This window comes from Hermetia illucens, chromosome 4, assembly GCF_905115235.1.
Source record: "Hermetia illucens chromosome 4, iHerIll2.2.curated.20191125, whole genome shotgun sequence".
NCBI lineage: Eukaryota > Metazoa > Arthropoda > Insecta > Diptera > Stratiomyidae > Hermetia > Hermetia illucens.
Genome location: NC_051852.1, coordinates 16,036,100 through 16,063,997, shown reverse-complemented (window position 1 = coordinate 16,063,997; position 27,898 = coordinate 16,036,100). Strand labels below are relative to the sequence as shown.

Sequence of the window (27,898 nt, the reverse complement as noted above, 5' to 3'; positions counted from 1 at the left end):
TAGCTACTTTCGTTAAAGGCACCAATTAGTCGAATTAAATACATTCTTCACGTCCAACGTCATCACCACCCAAACATGAAAAACTGTTGCATATTGTCCCACGGGGGGAGGGGAAGCAAATGGAGCCCTTATTGATGATCTGAACGATTGATGATCTGAAGATTACCCGCCCTAGCATTTCCCCATAATGTCCGCAAGACATATGGGTTTGTAGAAAGATGGCTCACTACCACTCCCATGTTATTGGGAATATTCCCCTGGATATCTACGCTTCGAACAACTCTGCGAAAATGTCCGGACTGGATTTTACAGTGAGCTTGAGGGCCCTATTGGGCATGCTATCTAGACCCGGGACTTTGCTGCCTCTAATTCTACCGCAGGTTTCCAGCAGCTCCAGCCATCACAAGCAAAAAGCCGTTACATTCAGAGTACACTGGAAGCCGTCAGAATGATTTTTGACTAGAAGGTAGGGCACGTGATCTACGTTTCTGTAGACGTTCCTCCAAGAGTTCCCTCCGGTTCCGAGATGAGCTCTATGAAGGTAGATGGCGCGCTCGTTTTGCTTCTGATTGAGCGAACCTACCGCCCATCTGGCTCAGTGACAGGCTGATCTACCAGTAGTAGTTCATCATTTCACTAGTAGGGGAATGAGCGCCTCCTAAACATGGACGCGTCACAGGTTTGGCGACGCATTGTGTCATATGAGGGGCTTTTCCGTAAAAGTACCTGTTTTATTAGGTTGGTCTAGCCATCTCTCTATGAAAGTCTTCTCTTCCAAAGGCTTTGCAGACCTACCTGAAATATTTCTCGGTTTCGAGGTTATTGGCGATCTGTACTGTGGCTCCACTCATAGTTCAAAGAAGATTGCCTAGTGATTGCTGTAGGTATAGTACTAGCAGATACCACACGCAGTGCAGGGCTGACAAAGGTCAGGTCAGATTAAGAAAGACTTCCATTTCCACCACCTTCGTTGGCGAGAACTATTATCCAAATGTGCAAAAGCTGGTAATAGACTGCGCCCCCTTGCAAATGCTTGTCTGCTACCTAGCTCAAAGGCCCAAGCGTTGAAGTGACCGGCCATAACCTTTCGACTACGTCCACTTGCGTCGAAAACGAGATTTTCAAGCATTCCCACGAATTCAGACTTGGACATAGCAGCTGTCCACACCTACACCACTTATTTTCGCCCCAACAAAGCTCCTTGTCTATCTGCCTGTCTGCAATTTTGCCCTAAATGATTACTCCTATTAACACCAAATTTGATGGAAAAGTGGGAACTATGAACTCCTACACATGCAATAAGTAACGTAATTCTATGTTGAGTTTAAAGACGTTCCCCACATATATATAAAAAATATCTGTAATTTTTTTTTCTCTCAATATGAACATGTGGGGCCAAGTAAAAGGCCATGATTACTTTCTGGCTGGCCTAAGTTAGACATTTGATCCATAACGGGGGTGCGTGGCTAGAAAGTGATCATTTCTTTCATGGACCCATTCTCAAAAGTTAATCAAACGAAAAATGTAAAGAAAACCTCGAATCTGCTACTATATTCTGTCAAGGTTGTCAGTATCACAGTTAATAGTTTCATATAATTTTTTTTCGTACACGGAGGTGGAACTCATAGAAAGATACGTCCGGCTCCGCGAAAACCATCATTCAGGTGTTACTTTGAGGGTGCGAGTTTGGTTTTAGGCTCTCGTCCTTTTGCTCCTTTTTACTTTCTTCTGTTTTCCTTCCACCAGGAATTCCTGATGTATTTTTACTCTCCATTATGAACCTCGGGCAGTGATGCATCATATGCTCTGGATCCTTCGGTATGCCACCGCATCCAAGACAATTAGGCAAATCATCTAACCCAAACCGATGCGATGTCTTTAGTAACCAGCGGGTTCCGAGCTGAATTGGCTACTTGGCTAACTGGTCCATGTTTCCGCTCCAACGACGCCTTAATATTGGGAATAAGTCAGTGCGCCAAGCGACTCGACTCTGATCTTCTAATCTTGCCGCATTTCTGCGTTTTGTGGTGTGCCCCTCCGTAAGTGTTGTATGGTGAAGTACACATATTTCTTTGCCCAGAATGGCAAATGGGATGTCCTGCACCACCACAGTACGCTCTCATTTAACGTGATTATAAAAACATTGCCCGCCAATATTCGCAGTATGCCGCGATGGCACTGGCTGCCATTTGACATACATACTCTGGTGTTGCCTAAAACTCAGATTGTTGGCAATCAACACCCGCAGGTATTTATTAGCAGGTTTAGGAACGACCGCATATCAACCGAATTGCACTTTCACAATGTTCTTCCGTCTACGGTTGGTTATTGAGACCACTTGGGTTTTCTCGTCCGCCAAAGTTAACCCAGCTCTTTCTAGCCCGGCCTTTACCGCTCCCACTGTTTCCGTCGCGTAGACCTCCACATCCACTAGATGTTTAGCTGTAACAGCTACAGCCAGGTCATCGGCTAAGCCTTAGCCTCTCGGCCGGTAAGAGGAAACACCCTATTATAAATGACATTCCTCTGCAGAGGAACCAGGGCCAAGCACTGTAGTACCCCCCTGTGACGATGCATTCGTTGGTATCCTCATCCATCTCAGACAGTCCTCTCTGCGAGGTAGTTTTCGCCCAGACTCGCTAAACATCCGGGAACACCTGTGTTAGCCAACGCCTCGCAATTCGGTTCCAGCTGATGGAGTCGAATGCGTTTTTGACATCCAGTGCTAACACTACAGTACAGCCCCCAGAAACTTGGGGGCAAACTATGCGACTAGATGCGAAAGCCATTTTCAAACTCAATTCGCTCTTGATTTCCATGCCGATTGCCTTGTGGTAATTGTGAGAATAGCAAGAACAGTGTATGAAGTGCTGACATTTGAGATTACCACGTCTAGTTCCGTGACTGTTTCGAGGAGAACACGTTCACTAATATCCAATGATTTACGACCTTACGCGTTCAAATCCCTCACTATGTTGTCGACCATTGTCTTCTTGTGTCCAGAACTGAAGTTCTCAGTGTCTGCTCATACCTTACAAGTACAGCCTTGATTGGAGCATAGCGCTGCTTGGCCAGTTGCACCATTGTGCTCGTTTTCGGCCTGAACTGGATGTAATCGCTAGGCTTTCAAATCATCATTCAGCGTATTTTTTGGAGTAGGCTAGGTGAATATATTTACGCTCAGAGTGTTGGAATCCCACAACGGCATGTCATCGGACTACCAACTAAATACCTCCCTATCGTCAGAGAGCTAGCCTGAAACCGTTTGTCACATTACTTCGGGCTAGTTCCCAAACTCTCCCGTCTAGTGGAGCCTTCAAATCAGGAAATTCCTTTCGCCAAAGGGCGATCGAGGAGGAAGGAAACTGCCAGTTCAAGGAACTCTCTACCATTCGGTACCCTCACCGGTTGAACTCTTTCTTCCTTGCAACGAGAGTACCCGAACGTAATGGGCTACACGGCCCCACCTGCCAGCGCTTCTCAGCATCTCCTCGACAAGGTTTTCTACAGAGGGATCCTTAGTATTTAAATAGAGCTGCTGACGAATCCCATACCACCTTTCATAAGTAAAAAAGGTGAGATGGGCTTCGCTTACAACTTGCAAAACACACAATCAGAAGACCGTGCCTTTCTAATTTTGTGCAGGCAAGACTGACAACCTCCGTGCCCACTTAAAAACGCAGGGTCGGAATTCTTTTTTTAGTCAGGATGACTATTTCGGTTTTTTCCAGTGCAAGATTAAAATCATGAGCAGCCATCCATCCGCCTACCCGTCGCATCAATATGCCAAGTCTGTTTTGTGACTGTTCGACAGTGCGTCCAGCAACAAGCGCCACGACACCATGTGTATAACAGACCAGCTGCGATTCTTCTGACATGTGGAGTATAAGTAGACTACCATAGATACCGTTCCAGAGGTCAAGCCCTAGGATGGATCCGCTTTGACGTCATCATTCAGTATAGGGTGCGCAGGGAATAGTGCCCGTACAATGCGGTTCATCTGCTCGAGCTTAAGTGAACAGGGTTTTCACAGAGCCCCCAGTATGTAACCCTGTCCCCACGGGTCCTCATTAACCTTGTCGATCAGCTCCTGCTAGTGACCTTTGCTCCTGTCGAAAGTCGACCAGCGTTGCGAAGCCCAAGACGAACAAAAGCGATGAATGGACTAAAGTTACCAAGAAAAAAGCGAAAGGAAAAGCAAAAGTGCGAAGAAAGTCAAAGCTAATCCCGACCTAAAAGATCTGAGCAGAAATGTGAACAGAATCCGAAGAAGCGTGAAAGGGGATTTCATTTTCGCGCTGAAAAGATCCAGCTTTGGTAAAACGGATGACTTTCGCACGCAACTGGGGAGAATGCCGCAGTGCGTACCCAAAAACATGAGATCTACTTACAATGTAAGAATCTCAATTTCTCAATCTCAGCAATTTATACTACTCTGAAGGAGGAATTCAACTTGGAAGAAATTACTGAGGGGTCTGTTGTGGGCTTACGAATAGCGTATGGCCGTACTCAAGCGATCACAATACGATTACCAGCGGAGGCAGCGCAGCAGTTCTCGGCGGCCGGAAAAATTGGATTGGGTGGGTTGTTTGCCCTTTAATGGTCGCTCAGGATTTACTTGAGCAGACCATCTTCGAATCTGAGATGGAAATTGCCATCATAAGTGAACCATATAGAAACCGTCATGGTGACATATGGGTCACAGATTCGGCTGGTGGGGTGGGGTGGCGCTTGCGGTCGACATGCCATACAATGTACTATAAGTCAGGCTGCCAGTTGTTTTGTGTGGGCGAAAATAAATGCCCCCACACTGTCTGAATTCGAGGAAATGCTTGATTATCTTATTCTCGACGCAAGGGGACAAAGTCCAACGGTGATTGCTGGTGATTTCAATGCTTGGGCCCTAGAGTGGGGTAGCAGAGAATCAAACGCCGGGGGGCACAGTTTATTAGAAGCTTTTGCGCAGCTGAACATAGTTTTGGCTAACAAAGGTGCTGTAAACACTTTAAAGAAAGGAGGGTAAGGTTCGATTGTAGACCTGAACTTTATCAGCCCTGCGCTGTCGCCTGGTATGTCCTGGTGCGTCAGCGAGCCCTACACCCTCAACCATCAACAGGCAATCTTCTTTGAGACATGTATCGAGCCACAGGGCAAAGAGCTATCATGCCCAAAACTGAAAAAGATTTCAGGCTGGTCTGCAAAATCTTTACTTGAGTTGACTTTCGTAGAGGTGTGCTTAAATCAACCTAAAAAAGCAGACGCCTCTACGAAAAGAGCTATCCATCTGGCTCAATGCATCGCCAAAGCCTGTGACGCGTCCATGCCTAGGAGATGCTTATTTTTCAGTAGAAAACCAAACTACTGGTGGAATGAGGAGGAGTAAAGCGCCATCAAATTGGTTACTGGCTTGGCCAAAGATGCAATCCACGGAAAGAGTAATACCAGCAAATATTGCGTGGTAGTAACCCTGGATGTGAAAAATGCATTCAATTCGGCCAACTGGAATCTAATTTGAAAATTCCTAACGAAGGTTGGTATTCCCGCCTACCTCGCTGCTATCGTCGATAGTTATTTAACTGAAAGGAGGCTCTGATATGACACCGATGACGGACCCCAGGAGTACGTTGTTTTCGCAGGTGTCCGCAGAGCACAGTATTGAGCACACTACTGTGGAACATCATGTACAACGATGTACTTAATCTTCCAATTTCGAGGGAGGCTACAGTGGTGAGTTACGCTGACCGCATAGCGTTGGTTGTTGTCGCAAAGTATCTCGAAGATGCTGAGTTATACTCAAGAGAGATAATCAGTGCTGTTAAAAGTTGGCTAGAGAACTCTGGTCTGGCACTGCCAGTGGGAAAAGCAGAAGCGGTCCTCATCACTAAGCGTCGGAAGAGATATTACGCCTGTATTAGAATCGGGAATCATATCATCACTTCCAAGTCGACCATCAAATACTTCGGGGTGGTGATAGACAGGAAGTTCAGCTAGAAGAATTGGAGTATGTTTGCGATAAATCATAAACTGCAAGTATGGCCCTGATTCCGAACGTGAGAGGACCACGGAACACCTCTAGGTTGCTTATAGCCAGGGCGGTGACCTCAATCATGCTCTATGCGACCCCAGTTTGGTGGGAGGCGTTGCGGATGTCAATTAATACTGACAAACTGACTGCAGTCTACAGGAGGACAGTCCTGAGGGTATGCTCTACCTTCAGGACTATCTCAGATGATGCAGCATCCGTCATTTCTGGAATGATGCCAATTGACATTTTGGCAGATGAGATGGCGAATATATACAATGCGAAGGCAATCTCTTCCTTATTGCAGACGAAGAACGCTGAGAGAGAGAGGTATATAAACAGATGGCAAGAGTGGTGGGAACGCTTGGAAAAGGGTCGGTGGACTCAACGGCTCATTCCTACCATCAAGGAGTGGTTGATGAGACGACACGGTCAGATTAATTATAATCTCACCCAGTTTCTCACGGGCATGGAGGATATCGACAATACCTGCACAGGTTTAAATTGGAGACCTCACGGGACTGTCCAAATCACGATGGAGTCCCAGAGGACCCAGAGTATGTATTCTTCCACTGTCGGAGACTTGTGGAAGAAAGGAGGAATTTAGAGGAGAATCTAGGAGAGGTGCTGGTACCAGAAAATGGTAGTGCATCAAGAAAATTGGGATGCGGTCAACTGCATGATCGCATCTATCCAAAATAAACTGCGAAAGGCAGAGGAGAGGAGAAAAACGCGGTCACGTACGCCGCGTATAGAAGAAAGGTTATTAAGCTGGAATTAGCTGATTCCGCCCCGTGCTGAAATACCTTATGATGGTTCCGCGGGGCAGGGAGGGAGCCAGGGGTAGTTTTAGTGGGCAAAAATCCCACACGCTGGTGTGTCCAGACCAGTGTCTTTTGAAGAGTTCCACCTCCTGAGAAAAAGACAGACAGACAGACATTGAACCGATTTTAATAAAGTTTTGTTTTGCAAACAAAGGGCAAGAAGTTGAGAACTAAGAGTAGTAAAAGTATATGGTTTTTCCGTGCCATTCCGTAGCTAGCCATTCAAAAAGCGGAGATCTTCTCCGAACCATGAGACAAAGAGGAGTTGCTTTTTTGAAGGGAAAGTAATAAAAGGATCTTGACAATCTTTTCACTAAAAATTCAGTCGCCTCCTCTCCCCGTCAACCCTATTCAATTGAAATGTTGTGATGAGGTTCGATTTCACCCCTCTTCAAAAGGAGAGATAATACTTCAAATTAAGGTAAATCTTTCGTCACTCTATTGACCTTTTCAATAACGATCAAATGGTAAACAAAGTTTTTTAGAAAGGTGTGAATCGCATCGTAACTGAATATCTGGAAATGGAATTTCCATAGATTGTCATCTTATCACGCCTTGATAATCGCATATTTGATAGAGAAAGAGAAGTAGTCATTTTCAGCGATCGTTATGTGTACCAAAGGGTCTGTGTACCAAAGGGTCTGGTTCCCCTGGACACAGCTAACGAGAAGGATATGGATACTGCCAAAATGAACATTGACCTATTTGCACACTCAATGAATTCAGGTGGTTCAGTGTAGTCAGTGAATTCTGGTTCCATTGAGATTAAGGGAATTAGTAATGAAAGTGATTGGAATGTGTTGAAAATTCTTTCTGGGATTCACTTTTCCCACTTGGGCCAATAATCGTAAATACCGCGGTATCTTATCAGGTCGTAATTTTCTTATTTACTTAACTATGCATGCACATTCATTTTTAATGAATTAATTAGCTTGATGGTAACGTTGAGCACATTAGGCTTTTATATCTCACTAAATGCAACAATTCATGTTCGAAGCGGGCTCTTCATCAAACGTTGAACGGGTTTACAGCTGCTGATCAACGCTTTTCTTTTCCACTTGGCATTTCTTGATTTCTTGGAATCGTGGCGGAAGAAAGACCTCAAGGTGCTGAAGGCCATTATGTTGTTGGTTGTACAGATCGTGCTCTCGAAAGTACCACCGGGGATTCCACCGCTTGGCAAGGGAAAGACTTTCAATATGACAAGTTGATGGCCTCCGGAGACTTCTTAATGGTCACATTATCTACTGAAGTGATTTAGCATAGTGTAAACAACAACCGGTACTGGCGCCATCTGATCCTCCGGAGATGTTGATCTTCACCGGACCCGGCGTTGAGATCGTGATCGCGATCACTATCTTGTTCCGCATCTTCCGCTTGCCATGTTACCATGGACGTAACACAAGTCCACCTCTGCTTCTCGATTCGATAATCGAGTAGTATCTAGTATCTAAGAGTGATAGTTACCAGCTGATTCAGATATTGTTACCGCACGATCACTGGTCTGCAATCTGCAAGGTGGTGTTTATGCGCGAAGCTTACTTAGCGGCATGTGCAGTCTGCTGCGACTGAAGAAAGGTGCACTGCATACTTGGCACACTATACTTGAAAGGCTGTCGGCTCTGGCCGATCCATGGCTGGTACTTCTTTCTGGTTTTGATTTTTCATTCGTTTTCATTCGCGTGTTAGGTAACCGCCGCCACCATTTCCATTTCCCGTTTATTATTTCGATAGATAGTTTGTCTTGTCTCTAGCACTAGCTTTTTAATTTTCATTTAGTTGTAATGTTTCATATCGAAAGATCGCTGAGTGGTCTCTGAGCGGTCTTCGAGCGATCTTAGTCTATCGAAAATATATCGCGCGAAACGTATCTAATCCGTAAGAAAGTGGTCGTTAGATACGGGAGTGTGGCTCAGTTGTGCAGCGGTGGTTCGGTTAATTTTGGCTCTTGGATGCAGGCATAGCCATTGTACTAGATTTTACTTTCTTTGATCGCACGATTTTCCATTAATTGTATCTATGAATGCCAGTTGAAGAGGAACCGCATGTGGAGGAAACAAAAAATTCATCTGAATTCAAACTTTGTTCAAAACCATCCAAAATCGAAGACTCGAGGCTTGTGGAAGTTAGTGGAAAGTGCAGGAAAAAATCCATATGACTCACTGTGGAAATTTCGCGATAATATTTGAGGAAATTATGCATCTCGTCTGGGCAATTGTGTTTGGAATGCAATGAATTTACTTTCAAAAGTACGAAACCAATTCACGATAGGTCATCGCCGACATCTCGAAGGTATTTCCGGAGGCCCATTCCCTTCATCAATTTCACTTTCGACAGGGGCCAGCTGCGTGTGGGTTCAAAGAAAGTTTGACCGTGATCTTCAGTAGCTTCGTGTGCTTCCCGGGCTACCAAAAAAGTCATCTGACTGATTGGACCAGTACGAAAGTGGCCTATTCCAGTCGTTTACAAGACATCAAACAACATAAATTAACATAGATAGTCGTGAACATTTTGGACTCCTACGATTTCGTCGCTCAACCATTTCGCCAACCTAAATCAACTCAAAATTGTTTACGATCAACTTGTTAAAGGTCCGTAATCCGCTCCCGAAACGGTCTTAGATATGTTTCGATTGAATTTCAAGTAGCTTCGTGGCTTTTATGCAACAGTTGCGTTAATGTACGCTACTTGCACTCCGAGTACGCAACACACATGTTATTTTACCCACATATCATTCGTACGTACGTAGTTGACGCAACGGCCCCAATTGCAGAGTTGTAATTTTTAGTGTTTCGGCAACATTCCGTGGACGCAAACCAGATCGCGGTACACATGTAGCTGGTGTTGTGGTATCGCGAGGTTCGTTATGCAAATGTTGTGCGCAAAGAGAGAAAGTGTTATTTGAATTTTGTTGAATTTTTTAATTTATGTTGATAGTTTTCGTGTTTCTTTTTTGAGTACATATAGTACTTGCTACAGTATCGTTATTTCCTTCAGTTCGGAATTTTTTGGGAGTAATCTTTGTGCTGTGTAAACAGTGAGATTTTGCGTGAACAAGCCGTTACTGCGGATACGAAGAAAAAACACTGAATTTAAATTTAGGTTCCGGCTTTTTATTTGGAATAGGAGAATTTTGGGCGGAATCCACGCGCTTTGCCGATGCAGATATTGGAAACACTTTTCAGGTACCAGATCTTTAGATACTATTATACAAACACTTATCAATAATGCTTTTAAGATAGTAGTAAGAACGTTCCCTCAGTGGTGGACCCTTTCTGTTTGGGCACTCAACATAACTTAATTTCAAATAACAGCGGAACGGAATTAGGACGATTGTCCAATTACGTCGCGGAGGACGCATAATTTCCACCCCGGACCCGGATTTATGCTTACGGCAGTTTACTTAAATGATGCCTTTGTCGACCCCATCTTAACATCCACTAGCCTTCGTTTCTCGAAGCTTACTTTGAGTTTTTCCACTTCAATCTAAGCCGACCCCCATAACCACGATAACCAGCCAAGGATCGTGTCAGATCTGAGCTTATTTCACATCGTCGCTAAATTTACTCCTCAATATAGTAAGTCAGTACCTAGTCCAGTAAGCGTTTTACATATTGTGCCACCATTAATGCCACTTTTCAAGACAATCCTCTATTGCCGTTCTAGGGTATTCTTCTCTGTTTCTTGAATGGATAACGAACCCTATTTACTAGGAGATCCTCGCTCACCTAAGCTCGTCCTGAAAGCGGTTTTCATATGTTACTGCTCCGTCCCTTATCAGCGTGACATATGACAGAAGTAAGCCATCCATTTCGGTCGTGAATAATCTGCGAATGTATCCCACTCTATTATTTGCAGCCTTTACGCGGGCTTCACCGGTGGTATACCTGGCAATCCGGGCCTCACAGAGAAAACGAGTTTCACAATAATCATCAGCCCCAGGTACTTCATAACCACTTAATGATGTAACCACCATCTCGAATATTAACCCGGCCCGGCCGATTCAAGTCTTATTTCTATAACACTGATAGTCACATTAATCTTCTAGTCAACATCTTCAGAATTTGCGAAAAAAGGCCATAGCTAAGTTAAACTGATTTTTCAGCCAAGTTCAGCGTGATGAGCTTTACTGCTCATATACTCCCTTTTGGCTAGAATCACCTTGTTTTTGCTAATAATTATTTCAGCGCTGGGTATCACAAGTAAGTAGGTAGGTATCTGTGGCCGCTCTTAGGAGCCAAATCAGCGCCGTGGTGCGCGTGGTTTAATACCACCAACGCCAAGACATTACAGCTGTCGGAAGAGCAAGGAGCCAGAGCGCAATCGGGTCATGTCTTCAGAGCCAGTCCGTAGCTTTCATGAAGGAAAGCAGCTTTCCAACTCTATACAGCTAGAGATCTCTGTGAGGTCCTCAAAGAATGATTTACCTATTATCCGTAGCCTGGCTCCAGCTAGAGCTGGGCAATCGCAAAGAAAGTGCCTAAGGATTTCCCCCCTACGGAGCTTCGGAAATGTGAATTGTAGGGTATGCCGAGTGTGGCAGCATGGTCCCGCTCAGACCGCCGAAATCATGTACGCATTTTCACGGGTCTAGCACAAGGGCTTTCGCGAGCGGGTTTTGTTATAGGCGGGACAAATCCTCCTTGATTTGGCACTGGTGGCACAGCCTTCATCATCTGAAGTTCGCGGCTCCCAAGTAATGCGAGTAGATTTCATCCTTGACAGTCACCAGCGGAAAACTGTACCCGCCGATGGACTGCCAAGAGCAGACCCCACCTGACCAGTCCGTCGGCCTACTCATTCCCCTCTATGTTCCTACGACGGAGAACCCATAGAGACTGTCTGGCTAATTCATCAGCCGGCTCATCTCCCTTCTATGTTCCTTTGACAGGTGTCAAAAGGGGACCTTTAGCCCATTTCTGCACTACCCCACCTACCTGCAGAATCTTGCCGCTGAGTACAAGGCCTTCATGGCCGGTTGGCTGTCGGTCTGAATGGCTGTGTTATGCTTGGGGCTCAGATCATGCTCCAGACATGGGCATGCTTCCAGTATCGTCAGTATTTCTGCTTGAAATACACTGACAAATTCTCAGTACGACTCGGATACACTGTGTGTGTTCGAGATAACCCCTGAACCGATTTCACAGACCATCTTAACATTCGTTGGTGAAGAATATTTTGTCATAGCCGCCGGTTTTCTACTCTGCCCTGGTTGAAAAAACCACAGCAAAGTTTCTCGTGAAGTTCAGCTTGAGCTTGACGTAGTGCGTGCGTAGTGCCCAGAGTTCCCGAGCTCCGCTGTCCAGCATCCGGACTCCGGTAGTTTGACAGCGCTGCTCACTACAACGTATTTAATGGGGAGTGCTTGGGGGATGTGTAGGAGTACATGAAGAGCATCTACCGATCAGGACTGCAGAGCCGCGGTAGCAACTGCACACACGGCTCTTTGATCCTATTAAACTTCATTTTATTTTACTTATAGTTCAAAGCCTGCCACCATACAATGCAACCCTACGTTAATATGGGACGTATTACGGACAGATGGGCGTAGCAGAGAACCATACTCACTCGGTGGCCATTTTTTTTTTTTGCAAACGTCCTCTTGCAGGCACAGAAGACTAAACAGGTCTTCACACCCGTAGTTAGCTTGCGATCCAGGATTACACTCAGATGCTTTACAGTGGCGGAAAGAACCAACCTTTGCACACTTACCCACAGGCGGTGGAATTCGGGTACCCATGGCTTGGTGGTGAATATCATCATTTCCATTTTGTTTGGATTTATGCCCAGTCTTGCTCACAGTTACACCTTTCATAACACTCCTTCTACGATATCACTCATAATGTCCCTGGCGCAGATATCATCATCGCCGGCATATGCTACCACCTTCACCCCGCTCCTGTTCAAAATCTGTAAAATTTCGTCGATTACTATCAAGGAGAGCACCGGAGAAATGGCACTACCCTGCAACATGCCTCTGCTCGTAGGGTCAGCTTCTTGGGACTATACAATTCCACCACGGTGGCAGTGTCTTATTGCTGTATTTATCTTCTTCTATCTTACCAACTTGGAACTGGACACGACTGTAATCTGATAAGGATCTCTGGTCAGACACTTTTAACTTAATTAGCCGCAGCTGCAGATTTATCTGCGCTAGCGTCAGCATGATCTGGTTCAGTCACCGTCGGGCCATCGGCCGTCATCTCTTCAAACCGCTTGTTGGTGGCGTCCACTGAATCCAGGTCGTCCGTTTTCGCCGAGCGGAACACTTTCACCTTTGAGTTCCTGACTGCGAACCGGGATTTCAAATGCGCTGGAGTTGGACGAACTTTTCTTTATTCATACGAACGACCGGCCTCGTAGAGATCCTGTCGTAGGGGATACCTTTCAGCTTTACGAAATCCCAAACGTCGCTGATCTTAGAGACGCACGAACTGAAAAAGTCCCTGGAGAATTAGTCCTCGCATGCTGTAACGTGGAACCCACAGACTATCTGAGAGGAGTAGGAGCAAAGGATGCATTCTGAATGTTTCGCCTTTCTCGTCCAGGAGACGCTCGATAATCATCTCCGACAGCCTGCCCTCAACGCTAGTTCACACCTTCGCCGCTAGTTTGCCGCAAGTGGAGTTGCCATTCACCAGCGCCACAGGTTAGTAGCTCTTGGCTAGGTCGCCTGGTTGTTTCTGCTGACACCTGTCAGCGGAGGTTGTTTAGCCTCCGAGCCCTTCGTCTCTACTCCGCTTGTGTTTTGGTGGACCTCGTCTTGAGGTCACTTGCATTTAAGAGCAGTGAGCTTCGCCTTCTGTTCGTCTGACAACTGTTCGCTGTTACATTCGTTTTCATACAACTTGTTGACATTCTATTCTTCGTAATTTTTCACAGAATACGTACAGCCTCCTCTTGAGCAGGACTCCAGTGAACCTTCGCTTCTTAGCCGGTTTTCTTATCAGCCCTTACTTTTGAGGGACCCCCGACGTCGACATTTTCGCGTTAGGAGTACTATGGCTGGTACTTGCTACATCCAACTCGGTGGCAATGAATTCCAAGCTGGAAACCTCTAGTCCGTCTACCGCTTCGCTTCGTGAGGTCCATGGGGTTGGTTCCAGCACAGCGGTGCTACGGCTGACTGATGCGCCTGGTATCACCACCTTCTATAGTCTGTTTTTTGTCTTAATATCCCAAGTAATCCAGGAATAATGTTCACCCTGACTACCCCTGCCACCAGGGTAAGGGGTTTATTTGAAACTGAAGGTGCTCAAGATATTTAGAGTTCGCATACTAAAACCCAAGCTGCCCATTCGCCATGCGGCCCTCGGCGCATGCTCTTCTACCTGGGTTTAGGGGCACCTTCTTCAGTGCAGGGAGGGTCATCCCCCCGCCAGATCCACTTGCCATTACATATGACCGGCATGGTAGAAATTGAACCATCCCTGCTAATGCATCCGAAATTTCTCCTCCCTATGCAGCACAGTTACTGGGTGCACAGAGCAGTTCCCCAGTATCGTATCATTTTTATCCGTAAAGTAGACTCTTACCTCAAAATTCTGTTCTGCGTTTGAGCCATCAGTGTAGAAGACCTGAGTATACCTTTCGCATCACATTTCGCCCAATATTTCTTCAAATGGAGATTAACATTCATTTTAGGCTACTCAGACAATCATTTGAGTCCTGGTCTGGCAGTTCATACTTTTGCCTATCTATGCAACACAAGAATCTTCAAAGACGTGGCGGTAAGATCTGATAGCAGATTTATATTTGCAATAGGGTTTTCTGAAAATCTGTATACTTTAACCACATTGAAGAGATTGGCTGTATTCTCTTTCTTCAACGCATTGCAACCCTGATACGATCAAATGCACTCACATGATTTTACATAACAAAATTACCTTTTCACTATACTCAAAAATATTTTTATATTTCAAGTTCATGAATACTTATTATACTTATCTTCGTGGACCATTTAGAAAATATTCAAATGCGTATTCATTGTCTTTTCTTGTTCCTTGAGTTAGTTTTGTAAAACTCCTTTAAATTCGGGGTTCAGCTCTAGATTGATGTTTTATAAGATTATTTGTAAAACAAAACCTTATTAAAATCGGTTCTTTGTCTATTAGTCAGTCTGTCCGTCTGTCTGTCTGTCACACTCATTTTTCTCGGAGATGGTTATAGCGATTGACACCAAATTTGGTAGAAAGGTGGGAACTGTGAACGCTCACGCATACAGTGAATTACGTCCAATTTAAGGGGGGGGGGTGTCCATACATGCAAAAGAGAGGTGTAAATTTTTGTTCATAAAAGAGTCAGTCAAGTATCAAAGGAAAGGTGTCCGTTAGTACTTTTTGAAACCGGTCTTAGTTTTGACATTTGTCGGAAAGGTGGGGGGGACCCATTCTCAGAAACTATCCAACCGAAAAATCTGAAAAAAATCAAGGGGCTGCCACTATATGGTGCCTAGGCCCCGAAATACCCTCTATACCGATATCTGTTCAAATAAAGTTAATAAGACTACATTAATAAAATTTTTAGTAATTGGCAAGTTCATCCTAGAAATCAATTAATGTAGGCTATAGCATAGAGCATGATCCTATCAAATTTGATGAAAATCGCACTATTATTAACAAAGTTATAATAGGTCATAACTGTCGCTTCAGTGCAAATTCAAGACTTTGGATGTCAATATTATTTGCATCTCTTTATAAAGGAAATACACAAAACCTTTCATATCTGAAGCGTCCAGCTTCCGGTTTCCCGACTTGTTCTATTATGTTGACATATTTGACATTGAAAAGATATAAGCGTGACATAAGATGCTGCCTTTATTGTAGCGGTTGTATGTGACGACCCTTCGATTTCAGTTTTTTATCAGTTCCCTTATAATTACCAATTGCATAAATGCTAACTATTTTCCTTTCATTCAAATTTAGTCATAAGATACTTCTACAATGTTCAGTGGTAGTAACTGCTTACCTTTTTTTGCAATAAACTGCTAACCTGGTATCTTTAGATAATTTGGTCATTGTCAGAAATGAATGTTGTAATATAGGGTGTGTGAAAAGTAAAATTTTTCCACCCTAGGATCCCAGCATGATCGTTACTTTGCAATCAACATTCATATTTAAATAATTCTTTATGGAACTTAACAAACAACTCCATTTTATGTATGGAATGTTCCAAAAATGATCCTTTTACGTTCCGCTGACCCTAAACAAATGGCTACAAACAAAATTACGCTGAACTTTCCCCAAGAATAACTTAAATTTAACCCATATAAAGGGTTAAAAGGAAAAAGATTCTTCAAACCAACAGTGATATCTATGTTTGAAAACCCAGAATACTTCTTTAATTGGTGGTTATTCAAAGTTATTTCCTGGAAACCATTTACAGTTGGACATAGTTTATAGGAATTATAGGCATTTTGGGTAGGGCTGACAACCCTACACGGAAAACAACCGTTACGAAGCCACAACAGGAGCCTCGGATAGGACGGATATTAAAACGACGGACCCGGCAACGACAAAGGAACAACGATTTGCGCATTTTCTCATGGAACATGCGCTCCCTGTACAGAGATGAAGCTGATAAGCAGCTAGCCGATACCCTGTCCCAATACAGGGCTGATGTAACTGCGTTGCAAGAGATGCGATGGACAGGGACCGGTTTCCTGGAGAAGAGCCACTACACCATATATTATAGCGGCCATCCAGTAAACCATGTGCTCGGAGTAGGTTTCTTAGTCAGCCAAAAAATTAAACCTGCTGTTATCGGCTTTGAAAGTATAAGCGAACGGCTATGCACTCTGCGCTTGCGAGGCAAGTTTAGAAATATAAGCCTCATAAACGTTCACGCCCCTACAGAGGAGACTGCAGAGTCGGAGAAGGATACCTTCTACGAGGCAGTAGAAAGAACCCTCGAAGCCTGTCCCAGATATGATATCAAAATCATACTTGGGGATTTTAACAGCCAAGTAGGGAAGGAGCCCGTATTCAGGCGATACGTTGGCTCCCATAGCTTACATGAAAAAACAAATGATAACGGACTGCGGACTATTCAATTAGCAGGGTCACACGAAATGGTTGTTGGAAGTACCTGGTTTGCGCGGAAAGCGGTCCACAAACATACGTGGGCCTCTCCAGACGGGACCACTTTCAACCAAATTGACCACGTGTTGATCGAACGCCGCCACCTCTCAGCCTTGATGAATGTCAGAACATATAGGGGGGCCAATATAGACTCGGATCACTATCTCGTTGGCATGGTGCTCCGAGCTCGAATAACAATACCACCTAGAATCCCCTCTGACAATCAGGTGAGAGTGAACACTGAAGCCATCCACAACACAACCCTCCGCGACACCTATAAGAGGGAAATGGATGCCGCAATAACCGCAGTCAATAGAGGACCTGGAGATGAAGCATCAACTAATGATCTTCACAACCACCTGAAGAACGTTATCATGGATACGGCCACAAATATACTTGGCCCCAGCCGCAAAAGGAGTCGGAACGGCTGGTTTGACGATGAATGTAAGCTAGCAACGGAACGGAAGAATGCCGCATACCGAGTAATGTTGCATTCTCAAAGAACGCGGGCACGCGCAGAGACTTATCACGAACTCCGTCGAGCGGAGAAGCGACTTCACAGACGGAAAAAGGAAGCCTAGGAGAACCAACAAGTCTGTGAACTAGAAAAGTACAGGGAGCAACCGCACCAGGCGCGGAAGTTTTACCAACAAGTCAGCAGGATGAAGCCTTATACACCTCGATGCTCATCCTGCCGAGACAAAGAGGGAAATCTGATTTCCGACAGAATGGGGATATTAGAGCGATGGGTTGAGTACTTTGATGAGCTACTGAACAACCAGAACATCGGCGAGTTGGAGGTCCCGCCAACTGAAGACGACGGACAAATACTGCCACCACCAAGTTTAGGAGAAACAGTCCGTGCAATTCATCGGCTAAAAAATCATAAGTCGCCAGGAGCCGATGGAATTACAGCCGAATTGGTTAAATATGGAGGCGACCAGTTACACCAAGTGGTTCATCAACTTGTGCTCAAGGTATGGGACAGCGAATCAATGCCTGACGATTGGCAGCGAGGCATAATCTGTCTCATACATAAAAAGGGAGATATCACACAGTGCAGCAATTATAGAGGTATCACGTTGCTGAGTACCATCTATAAGATATTCTCCACTATCTTGCTAGGCCGGATAGCCCCATACGCCCAGAACATCATTGGCCCATACCAAAGAGGCTTCACTCCAGGCAAATCAGCAACAGATCAGATTTTCTCTCTGCGGCAGGCGATGGAAAAACTGTTGGAATATGGACAACAGTTGCACCATCTGTTCATCGACTTTAAAGCCGCCTATGATAGCATAGCCAGGGTAAAACTGTACACGGCCATGAGGGAATTCGGTATCCCGACGAAATTAATAAGACTGACTAGGCTGACCCTGACCAATGTGCGAGGCCAGATAAAAGCAGCAGGATCACTCTCAAGACCATTCGACATCAACAACGGTCTACGACAAGGGGATGCGCTATCATGCGTCCTCTTTAACCTGGCCCTCGAGAAGGTGATCCGTGATGCTGAAGTGAATGCAAGAGGTACGATCCTCTTCAAGTCCACCCAACTACTGGCCTATGCTGACGATATCGACATCATGGGAAGAACCACCCGAGACGTTCAAACTGCCTTCATCCAGATCGAGCAGGCGGCGCGAGATCTTGGGCTGCACATCAATGAAGGCAAGACAAAATACATGGTGGCAACGTCAGCACCGAAGACGAATCAACCAACAACATCAAACCGCACTGGTCAAACACAAGCACGAACAAGAATAAGGATAGGGGAATACAACTTTGAGACCGTTGACAATTTCTCCTATCTAGGGTCGAAAATCACAACCGATAACAACTACGATGATGAAATCCGCGCACGGTTGTTGTCAGCCAACAGAGCCTACTTCAGCTTACAAAGACTGTTCCGCTCGAAACGTCTCACCATAGGGTCAAAGCTCTTACTGTACAAGACTATGATCTTGCCAGTCCTCATGTATTCCTCGGAAACTTGGGTTCTTAGCAAGAAAAATTGCGAACTCTTGGCCGCGTTCGAGAGAAGAATCCTCCGAAGAATTTTTGGCCCCCTACATGAGGATGGACGATTCCGTAGCCTACACAATGACGAAATCTATGAGCGATACCATGACCGTCCGGTTGTGGATAAAATCCGGCTCAATAGGTTACGGTGGGCGGGTCACTTAATCCGTATGGATGAAGATGATCCCACCCGGAAAGTCTATAAGGGCAATATCTATGGTAGGAAAAGAAGACGAGGCAGACCCTGCCTAAGATGGAGCGATGGCGTGGGCCAGGACGCCAGACAGCTTTTAGGGATATCGAATTGGTGGACCTCGGCGCAAAACCGGGATGTCTGGAGTTCCTTATTAAGGCAGGCCTAGACCGGATACCGGTTGTTGCGCCGTTGATGATGATGATGATAGGCATTGCGCACCGAAACTTTAGCTTAACTCATGTGGGGGTTGAAAATTAACGCTGTACGATATCTCATTATGTTTCAGATAAGTGTGTGGAAAAAGCTACGCATCTATTTTAATTTGTCACTTATGTATCTATTGCATTGTGTATAATATGAAATATCTTAAATTAAAAGCTCCAACTTTCGAGCCTAATTTCAGCTTGTTCAAGGATGTGCTTATTTGCTATTGCTGAGCAAGTTTTATACGATACAAAGTAGCCACTTGAAATTTGCTCATAATTATAAGTAGTTGGGATGAGACCATATTATATTCATAATTTGTGAAGATGTCATTAGAGACAATGAGGGGACGTCATTTCCACTTTCTTTGCTTTCAAATCGCTTATCGGAATACCAAACATCTTACGTTACAGACAATTGAACAGCTAAACTCAAGAACACTCCTAAGTATCTTTTTGGATACGTTTCTACTTTATTAACTTTTCTTCTTATCCATGCATAAGATTAGAACAGCTTTGTCACAGACTGGCTGATGAATTATAAATTATTCTTCATCTCATTTTTTAATCACCGCAATCAAGTAAAGATGGATTAAAAGGAAATTTTGATTGAAGAAAGTTGAGAAAATTATCCGAAGCGCATCTTCGATTCTGGGGAAAGATACAATTAATGAAAACAAATTTTATCGGAGAACAAAACTCTTATATATAAATATATTTCAAGAGAGTGTTTACCGCAGGATAGTACAAGGTTGCGGATCGAGTGTAACAAGTTGGCTGCAAGAAAGTTGTTCATCCTTGTATGCAAAGTTAGGACTTGATTAAAGCTATTTATGAGCTGAAGAAGTATGCCCTTGGGACTCAGAAAGAATGGAAAGGGTCCCCGGAAAAATAACATGAGTTTCAAAACTCGCCACAACGAGCAATGTGAGGCAGTGTACGTCAGAACAACTAAGCAAGGCTTCTGTACTTACCTAGCCAATAACTCAGATGTGGAAGGCATCAATGGAACCTACCGGGGTTATCTACCCACATATACACACAGAATTAGCTAATCATCAGCTTAATTTACTGCATTGATATTAAATTTATATAGTTTTTTAATTAAATTTACATAAATTCCTACACTTGCTCTTCACGAACCTTTGGTATTCCACTCAGGCGAATTCTTCGCCAATGCGCTTTACTTTCTTCCAAAAAAAAGGGTCGAGATTTATTACTGGAGACTCCATATCCGTTAATGATTTCCTCAATTTTTCTATTGTTCAATTCTCAATAGTATTAGGGTCAAGCATTTGATTGGATTACATCATCGATAAGTTACGTCGCCGTTGGGAACCTAGTTCTCCATCGCATCATTCAATTTTTAAATCCGAGCTGTGTGTGTTATCTTCGCCTGCTGAATCCGGTTAACGTTTCCTCGGTTTTCCCACTGATCATCGGCCTTTGAATTTCTCCCCAAATACCTGGATTAGACATGACCAGCACATTGTCCCTTTTTCATTTTGATAGTTGTAATCAGTCAGGATTCAGACTCCTTAAATATTTCGTATCTCCATCATGCTTTACTTTTCTTCCAAGAACCATCAATTCAAATGCATTCAGAATTTTCCCAGAGGTCAATGTATTGCATCTAAAGCGTACATTAGTTTTCTTCTTCTTTTTCTTCAGCCTTTGTCCCGTTCACAAGCGGGGTCGGCTCGTCGTGATCGGCTTCGCCATTTGGCTCTATCGAATGCCTGATCTGGGTGCAACCTCGAGGCTTTTAAATCCCCATCCAGCGTATCAAGCCACCGTTGCTTAGGTCTGCCTTTTGGTCGTTTACCATCGACTTCGATGTTCAGACCAATCTTGGCAAGTGAATTCTCGTTTGCACGAATTGCGTGACCATACCATCGAAGACGCCTCTCTCGCAACTTTTCCACGATCGATGCAACCCCATAACGATCGCGGGTATCCTCATTTCGGATGTGATCTAAACGTGTGACGCCACTAGTCCAACGTAGCATCTTCGTCTCTATTACCGCAAGACGCCGTTCATTGTCTTTTATGGTCGGCCAACACTCAGAACCATAGAGAGCGACTGGACGGACGACATTGCGGTAAATTTTAGATTTGAGACGTTCGTTGATACGTCGATCACAAAGGACACCAGTTGTGGAACGCCACTTCATCCAGGTTGCGTTAATGCGTGAAGCAATTTCATAACGCAGTTCTCCATTGGCTGATAGCGTTGACCCGAGGTATTTAAATCGCTCAGTTCTGGCAGATCACTGCCGCTGACAGTGATTGTGCCTGTTTCATGGGGATCGGTCGTCAAAAATTCAGTTTTGTTTAAATTCAATCTGAGACCGTGTTGCATGAGGCGATCATTCCATTTTTGAACAAGTTGCTCGAGATCATTTTTGCTATCAGATGCTAGGAAAACATCATCTGCATAAATCAGTGTGTAGGGCGCTGGACGTTGGATATCCCGTGTGACGGTGTCCATAACAAGGACAAAGGGGAGTGGTGAGAGGGGACTTCCTTGATGAACACCAACAGAGACACGAAGCGGTTTTGATACACCCGCCATACTTCGAACTTTACTTTTCGGATCGTGGTAGAGCAATTGAACCCAGCGCACGAGTTCTTCTGGCACGAAGTGTTGTCGTAAAGCATACCAGATGAGTTCGTGTGGTACACGGTCAAACGCTTTCTCTAGATCCAGAAAGGCAATGTAAAGAGGGCGTTGCTTCTCACGGTGTTTCTCCATGAGTAACCGCGCAGCGTGTATTGCGTCAGTAGTTCCGTAGTTCTTGACAAATCCGGCTTGATTCACGGTTATTTCAACGATTTCGCGAATACGGTTGTCAAGAATGCGTTCAAAAATCTTCATGGTATGGGAAAGTAACCGGATCGGACGGTAATTTGAACATTCTGCTGGACTACCTTTCTTTTTCCATATTGGAACAGTGGTACTTTCTTGCCAGTCAGATGGTGTTCTTCCTTCCTGAATAACCCGGTTAAAGAATTCGCTGACCAACAGTGTTGGGTCCCAGCTCTTCACTTTCCAGAGCTCAGATGCGATGTCGTCAGGTCCTGTTGCTTTCCCCGATTTCATTTGTTTTATTGCCTCTTCGACTTCAGTTGCGCTGACTGGTGGAACTGCTCCAAATGTCGGCAATGATTGTGGAAGTGGAGGATGAGCGTACATTAGTTTTGTTGAAAACAAAACCTTAGAATAGGTATACTGTCTGTCTGCCCGTCTGCCTGCCGTACTGGACACACCAGATTCTAAGATTTTTACCCACTAAAACCACACCCGACTCGTCCCTTGCCCTGTAGAATCAACTCTAGCTTGGTCTCATTTCTTCTATCTAAGGAGTTCGTAACCGTGCCTTCCTCATTTCTTTCTCTTTTTGAAGTTTTCCCGCATATCTTTTATCATAGAGTTGATCGCATCCCAATTCTTCCAGCAAGCTACTATTCCCCGGATAAAATGTTCTATTGATAGCAATTCGCCTAGAGATTAATCGTTCCTTCACAAATCTCAAGTATTAGAAGAATATATGCAATGAATCCTTTGGGACCCCGTCGCAGTTTGGACAATCGGGTGAGGTGTCCAATTTAAGCCTATACAAGTATTGATGATATCCACGGCCGGCGAGATTAGTCCAACGACCCTTTTTTCAGTGGTCCCATCGCTGTTGCCATCTGCTTATGGATCTCTCTCTTTGAGCTTTTCTCACCGACGATAAAGGAGAGGATGTGGATATGCTCATCATCTCGACTGAAAGGATGTCAATCGGCATCATTTGAGAGGTCCTTAAGACAGAATCCACTCTTAAAGTTGTTCTTCTGTAGACCGCACTCAGTTTATGTGCACTACCTAAGACATGTAGCGCTTTTCCCCAAACTGGGACTACATGTATCATGTCGTGGCCTCCTACGTTAATATCATTCTTGCCAGAGCCATACTCGTGGTGGATGCTTTTTTACAAGTATGCTCTATGTGCTGCTTAAAATTGAGTTTTCCATCTATCATCACTCCCAAGTATTTGATGCCTGGCTTGGAAGTCATGATATGATTCCCAATTCTAATACACATGTAGTTTCTCGCATAAGGATGAGAGCCGCCTCCGTCCTTTCCTCCACGAAAGACAGTTCACCACTCTCTAACCAAGCCTTAACAGATGATTGCTTCGTTTGAGTACAACTCAGCATCTTCGAGATACTTTGCAACCACAACACAGTAGTGGGCCCAGGACATAGCCCTATGTGAACCCGCGGAGACAACGTACTTCTTAGGTCCATCGTAGGTATCATACCAGGGGGTCGGTTGTCACAAGTATCTGTCGACAATAGCAGCGAGATAGCTGGGAACACCAATCGTCGCCAAAGACTTATAAGATTCCAATTGATCAAGTTAAACGCATTCCTCACGTCCAGGGTCACTTCTACGCAATATTTCCTGGTCCAACATTTTGCATTTTGGCCACGCCAGCAACCATTTGGATGGCTGCAATAGTTGATCTGGCTTTATGGAACACATACTGCCGATCTGAAACGCCTCCTTGACACCGAACGATCGGGAGTAATCTGTTGTAAATTACCCGCTCCAACATTTTTCCCCGTAGTGTCCAGAAGACATATGGGTTTATAGGAGGACTGTTCACCTGGAGATTTTCCAGCCTCAGCAAGCAGCGCCAGTTTCTACCGCTTCCATGATGCAGGAAAGATACTCTCGGACACTGCACGCATGTTAATCTGCCCGTCTCTCTATCTGTGTGTTTGTTTGTCTTTCATACCCATTTTCTCCGAGATTTCTTCGAATAAAACCATCCTTTTAAATGCATTCAGAATTTTCCCAAATGTGACGGTCCTTGTTTTGCATCCAAAGCATAAAGTAGGTGTTATAATCAGATCTCACGAGAAAGGGTGGAAGCTCAGAGTTTTATCTGATGAGGCCCTTGACTCCGTTTACACGATACATCTACTCATTTCACTTAACCTTTCTAAGAAGCTCGCATCCTATTTTTCTAGACATTGCTGCCTCTTGGTTGAATATTATTATAGATGTTTAGCAACGATCTTCCCCTCTCTCCTCAAGGAACGCCATTCGATGTGCTACTCTCTCAAATTTCCTATTCTCTTGGCGCTGAGAAAGACGGGGCGGCAACCCTGTCGGCCAAGCCAAAACCAAGTGGCCGAGGAGAACCTCTATAGTGGTGGCACCGGGAGACGCTATACTCACTTTGGCTTGCCGACCGTGATGCAGTAGGCGAATGCTCCAAAGGCCTAATCAGGGCGATCAGGCCTGAGTCTGCACGGGGACTCATCTCAAGTGGCAATTTGGTCACGAAACCTTACTAGGGGTATACTAGTACCATGGGAACCGGGATAGCCCCTGGACTCTCATACTTCGGGTAAACTCCCGTTGTATGTGAATACAGTTCGGTTGTTTGCGTTTGGCCCCCTAGTGGGAGTTTCATGGGGGTTGTGGTTGTGCTCAAGCGAGAAGAGACCTTCGGGCCACGGCGTGGTGTTGCGTTTCAACACAGCTGCCGTCCTCCTTAGTTCGCTAGAGATTTAGGTAGGTCTTGCATCCACCAGTATGAATGCTACGCCATGCACATGGTATAGACTGGTACCGTTGTTGTTTGTCTCAGCGGGGCTTTGATTGTGTTCACAAAATCAATCCGTGTCCTAAGAAGACCGTGGGATTAAGTCTTCCAGATAGGTGCTCACGTAAAACCCTCAAGGACTTAACTGTCCTTCGGTGGGGGGGGGGGGGCAATATTCGACTGGATTATCTCCGTTAATTGTCATTTTAATAGGTAAATTGTGCAATATTGGTGTCTTTCTCAATGTTTCAAAGATGGGTGTACTCTCCACTGCATGCCCTTTGCACCTCTATTTAATCACTTTATGGTTTGGTGTGAATGATGCGAATGGGGCGATGCTATATAACTGCGATTTCCCCAAAATAATCTTTTATCTTTGTTTTTATTCTCAGGAGACCCTCAGAGATTTCGCGCATTCCAGAAAACGCAACAAATCTCTGCCTCCTGCTTCAAGTGCTCTGAGGTGGTGGCGAGGAAAGCAGGGCAGTAACCCTGTCGTGCAGACCAAAACCAAGTAGTCGGGGAGTACCCTTTGCTGGCCGTAATGCAGTAGGTGAATGCTCTAAAGGCCTAATTAGGGCGATCAGACCCGAGTGTGTACAGGGACTCATCTGAAGTGGCAATAGGTTACGAAACCTTAGCAGGGGTATACTGGTAACGTGGGAACCGGGGTAGCCCCTGAATTCACATGTCTCAGAAGAATTCCTGTCTCATGAGCGTTCAGCTCAATTATAGCGGTCGGCCTCCTAGTACGTGTTTCAAGGAAGGTTTGGTTACGCTCAAGCAAACAGAGAGTTTTGCGCCTCGGTATAGTGTTGCGTTTCAACACGAGTGCCGTACTACTTAGTTCGGTAGAAATTTAGGTAGGTCAGTATGAATAAACTGAGCCACGCACTCACTACAGACTGATACGGCTGCGCTTGTCGCAGCGGAACCCTGATTGCGGTCACCAAACCCACCTGTATCTTAAGAAGACCGTGTGGTTAAGTCAACTCGGCAGGTACTCTCGTTAAACCACAGAGATATAACTGCCTCCTGCTCAACATCCACACATATGTATATGCTTCTCAATGATAAAGTTTAGAAAAAAATACTGAAATAATTGAACTTACTACCGTGCAAGATACATAAAATCCATTAGGCTTCTCAGAGTGCCACGAAACTAAACCAAACCACAAATGAAACCTTAAAAAGCTAAAGAAAAAATTCAGGACATTTATGTCTCCCTTTTGCGAATCGGAGCAAGATTTTGAGTGATATGCAATCGAAGAGCAAGCAAATCGTTTCGTTATTCAATAAAAAAATTTGAAGTCTATTTGCAAAATTAGATATGAATGGGGTTGGAACGGAAATATTAGGTTGGGGAAAAAGTAATGTCGTATTTTGTCAATAGATGGCGACAGTTAAACATATCTTGTGTTCTACTTATCGCATCGGGTCATACTATACGGCAATTTGAAGACGACAATCTGGGCTACAGGTGTCTTTTTGACAGTTTTATGATCGTACGTTTCAGTCTCAAGTTATAGCGCGTCAAAGATGGAGTCCACCAAGCAAGAAATTGGTTATATTTTACATTTTTACTACCTGAGGTAAAAATTTAACGGAGGCGGCCGAAAAAATTTGTGAAATTTATGGGTCCGATACTGTAACAATTCGCACAGCACAGCGTTGGTTCGATCGATTTCGTTCTGGTGTAGTGGATGTCGAAGATACACCCCGTACTGGTAGGCCAATCGTCGTAGAAACCGATAAAATCGTCGAAATCAGCCAGGTAGACCGGCATGCGAGCATTCGCTCGATTGGCCAGAAACTGGGCAAGGACCATAAAACCGTTTGGAACCATTTGCAGAAGATTGGTTCCAAAAAAAGTTGGATGTTTGGTTGCCACACGAGTTGACGGAAAAAATCTCTTGGACCGAATCAACACCTGCGATGCACTGCTGAAATGAAACGAATTCGACCCATTTTTGAAGCGGATGGTGACTGGTGATGAAAAGTGGATCACGTACGAAAATCTCAAGCGAAAAATATCGCGGCGAGCCGGCCCAAACCATCGCCAAGCCCGGATTGAAGGCCAGGAAGGTTTTGCTGTGTGTTTGGTGGGATTGGAAGGGAGTCATCCACTATGAGCTGCTCAACTATGACCAGACCCTCAATTCGGTTCTCTACTGTGAGCAACTCGACCTTTTGAAGCAGGCGATTGACCAGAAGCGGCCAGGATTGGTCAATAGGAATGGGGTTCTGTTCCACCAGGACAACGCTCGGTCTCACACGTCTTTGATGACCCGCCAGAAGCTACGGCAGCTCGAATGGGATGTCCTATCGCACCCACCGTATAGTCCGGACCTGACATCAACTGATTACCGGTTCATATAAAACGCTTTTGGTGCTACTAAGTTCGCCTCAAAAGAGGCTTGCGAAAACTGGCTGTCTGAGTTTTTTGAAAATAAGGAGGGGGATTATGAGGGGGAGGGGATAATGAAGTTGCCTTCTAAGTGGCAACAAAACGGCACATATTTGACTTAAATCGGATAATTCCAAGTATGTTAAATAAAGCGTTAAAATTCGATCACAAATACGACATTACTTTTTCCCCAACCCGATATTAATAAATTATCATTTTCTAAGGACCCTGACATTTAGATGTCTCATATTTTGTAATATATCCATTCATACTATAGAATGTCAATTCATATAGGTCCCATATTTCACAGCAAAACATCTCATCTCTTTCTAAGTTACTGATTTTATCGTAATCACTACGCAATTAACAAAATGGCAGTATCTACGTACGCGTATGCAGTAGATGCAATCAATAATGTAGTCATGAATGCGTCAGATGACTGAAACTGAACATTCCTAGAAAATTAGTATGTACGAAATACTAAAGTGGGTACAAGGTAACCGAGGTAAATGAACCATATCTTAGGTAATAATTTAAAT

The 27,898-nt window shown here is 44.6% G+C and overlaps 1 protein-coding gene across 1 annotated transcript in view; it reads left to right on the top strand.

The window, feature by feature from the left end:
• The first annotated feature begins 8,590 nt into the window (after positions 1–8,590).
• LOC119655784 (UDP-glucosyltransferase 2) overlaps positions 8,591–27,898 on the top strand; it is a 109,399-nt gene continuing 90,091 nt past the window's right edge. The window contains exon 1 of the mRNA XM_038061874.1: positions 8,591–10,031. Coding sequence (XP_037917802.1) covers positions 10,006–10,031 — 26 coding nt within the window. The 5' untranslated portion in view covers positions 8,591–10,005. The remainder of the gene's footprint in view (positions 10,032–27,898) is intronic.